The sequence below is a fragment of the Perca flavescens genome, unplaced genomic scaffold, assembly GCF_004354835.1.
Source record: "Perca flavescens isolate YP-PL-M2 unplaced genomic scaffold, PFLA_1.0 EPR50_1.1_unplaced_scaf_84, whole genome shotgun sequence".
In the NCBI taxonomy this organism is placed as follows: domain Eukaryota; kingdom Metazoa; phylum Chordata; class Actinopteri; order Perciformes; family Percidae; genus Perca; species Perca flavescens.
The window spans coordinates 12501-15000 of NW_021166740.1; the positions used below are offsets into that span (position 1 = coordinate 12501).

Consider the following 2500-nt stretch of genomic DNA (forward strand, 5'->3'; position numbering starts at 1 on the left):
GGCGAAGTATTTGTATGCCGAACTCAAAACAAAACCGGATTACTTCATGCACGCTATAATTAATGTTTATAAAGTGTGTGATTCTTGCCTTGAGGCTTAACGGAACATTAACTTGCCTGATTTGTAATGGAGTTCGTCGGACCGGTTTTTTCTAATTCATTTCTCTCATTCCTGGGATGAAAGCATTCAAACCTTAATGCTAGCTGTTAGCTGTTAACACAGTCACGTTACATCTCTAACATCGCCTGGTAATGTGTATTTATATATCTGGGTCACAGAAAGGGATCAAACACCGGAACAGGGTCCATCAACTCCTATTTAAATGCCCACTGAATCACACCAGACTCCATTGAACTTCTGGCTGTTTTTCAAATCGGGACAGGACTGACAATTCTTTCACTAAACGCTGCATTTAGATTACAGATTGTACCGGTACTTTACTTCATAGATACATATACTGTCAGTATATATATATTTGACTTCACTTAAGCTAAATGTTCAAATATAGAGTTTATTTAAACCGCCACAACTGCTAAAATGCGAGTGACGCTAACGTTACCGATAAGGCAAAATCTGTAAATCAACCTCTAATAAACGTTGTATTTTTTTAATGTTTGGTAAATTACTTGTATGCCGAAGTGAAGACAACAAACAGTTGATTCGTAAATCCATTGTTTGTGTTTATAAAGTGAGACATTCTTGCCTCGAGGCTTAAGGGAACCTAAACTTCACCGATTTCTGAATGGAGTTCGTTAAACCGGTCTGCTAATAACTCTCCATGACTCCTGGAGGTAGTACAGAAGCAGACGTATCGTGCTAACATGTTAGCTTTACAGCACAGACACTAAGTAAAGATTTATATAACAATATTAACTTTATATGAAGCTAACTCTCACCTGGTTTAATGTACAGGTCGTCCATGTTGGAGTCAGATAACTTTAGTTACAGCTCCTTCCTGGTGGCGAAGCTAAGCTAACGGCTAAGCTAACTCGAAGCTAAAACAACATGAAATGTTTGAGATAACTTTTGGGGTTAAACCTTACAAAGTCTAGAGTTTAAACTGATATATTATTAAAGCTCCCCGCTGTGACCATTTCCTTGTTGTCTTTAGTTTACGTGTCATAGATGACACGGCACTAAAAAAAAGAAAAATAAACTTCCGCTCAGAATTTCAAAATAAGAGCTCAAAGCATCAAATTAGTCTCGTTCTTATTTTTGTTATTATTTTCATTTGTGCGTGACTTATTTTATTATTTGCAGTACTTTAAAAAAGTAATTAGTTATAGTTACTCACTACTTGTTCAAAAAAGTAACTGAGTTAGTAACTGAATTACTCTATAATAAAAGTAACTCGTTACCAGGGAAAGTAACTATTTGTATTAGCCTACTGTTAAAAAAAAAAGTTGCTATATGTCAAAGAATGTGGATTTTTTTTGAGCATTTTTCACAAGTCAGTTGAAATGAGTAGAACAGACAGGTGTTTGTACATAACTTTCCATATTTATTGCTCGTCGACAGACAGCAAGAGGTTTATCCTGCACTTCAAGTATTACCTTTGTAAGAAAAGTGCACAGTTACACCATATAAAGTGCTTTTAACTCATTATACTCTCTCAACCTGAGACAACAACGTGTACTTCCAAGGGTTGTGTTCACAACAAAAGTAAACTTTGCTCCAAGTCCTTCTTTGCTAGTGGATGGCGAGCTATCATCTGTGGTGGAGGTTAAAGTAATTAGTTAGATTACCTCGTTACTGAAAAAATAACGTTGTTACCTAACGCCCTTCTTTTAATTCCAAACACTGTTTATTTGACACCAAATTAATTGTATTTGATGCATATTTGTCTTTTTTTGTTTGTTTATTTATTGCCAGAAACATTCTTCATGCATCCTGCTCAATATCTCTGTTCATTAATATTTTATGTTATTTTAAGTAAGAAAATTAAAATTTTCCTTTAATGAGATGTCATTTTTCACTTTTTATTTACTTTATTTCATTTTACATAATTGTTTTTGAACATCAAATGCTGTAAAATCAAATACAAATGACGTTTTTATCTTTTATTAATTTATTTCATTATTTATTGTTATTTATAATATATAATAATCTCATTTAATTTGTTTTTTAAATTTATTTAGAATGTATTTCATTTTTATTTTTTTATGTATGTATTTACTTGATTTTATTTTAAGAATTTAGTCTCTAACTTCAATTGCTGTAAAAATTCAAATTGAACTGGCATTTTTTTTTCTTCAATGTACCTTCTTGTCAGCCGACAGCGAATTTTGTAGGCTTTTATTTTTGCAGGAGAACTGGTATGACTTCCTGTAATGTTCCTGAGCTTCACACAGACCCACTGGTGTCATCACGCCTACTATGACGTCACCCAGCGTAGTCTGACCTCTGCAGAGAACCAAGAAATACTCCCTCCCCGATGTGGCTGAATCACCAGCTGGAAGAATCTGTTATATATTATAGTTCATAATAATAATAACAAGAA

General features: G+C 33.6%; 1 protein-coding gene across 2 annotated transcripts in view; it reads right to left on the minus strand.

Moving 5' to 3' along the window:
* sra1 (steroid receptor RNA activator 1) overlaps positions 1-1138 on the minus strand; it is a 7940-nt gene extending 6802 nt beyond the window's left edge. For both annotated transcript variants that reach the window (XM_028572801.1, XM_028572800.1), the window contains exon 1: positions 897-1138. In XM_028572801.1, the coding sequence (XP_028428602.1) occupies positions 897-921 (25 nt within the window). In that variant the 5' untranslated portion in view covers positions 922-1138. The remainder of the gene's footprint in view (positions 1-896) is intronic.
* Between the last annotated feature and the right edge of the window lie 1362 nt (positions 1139-2500).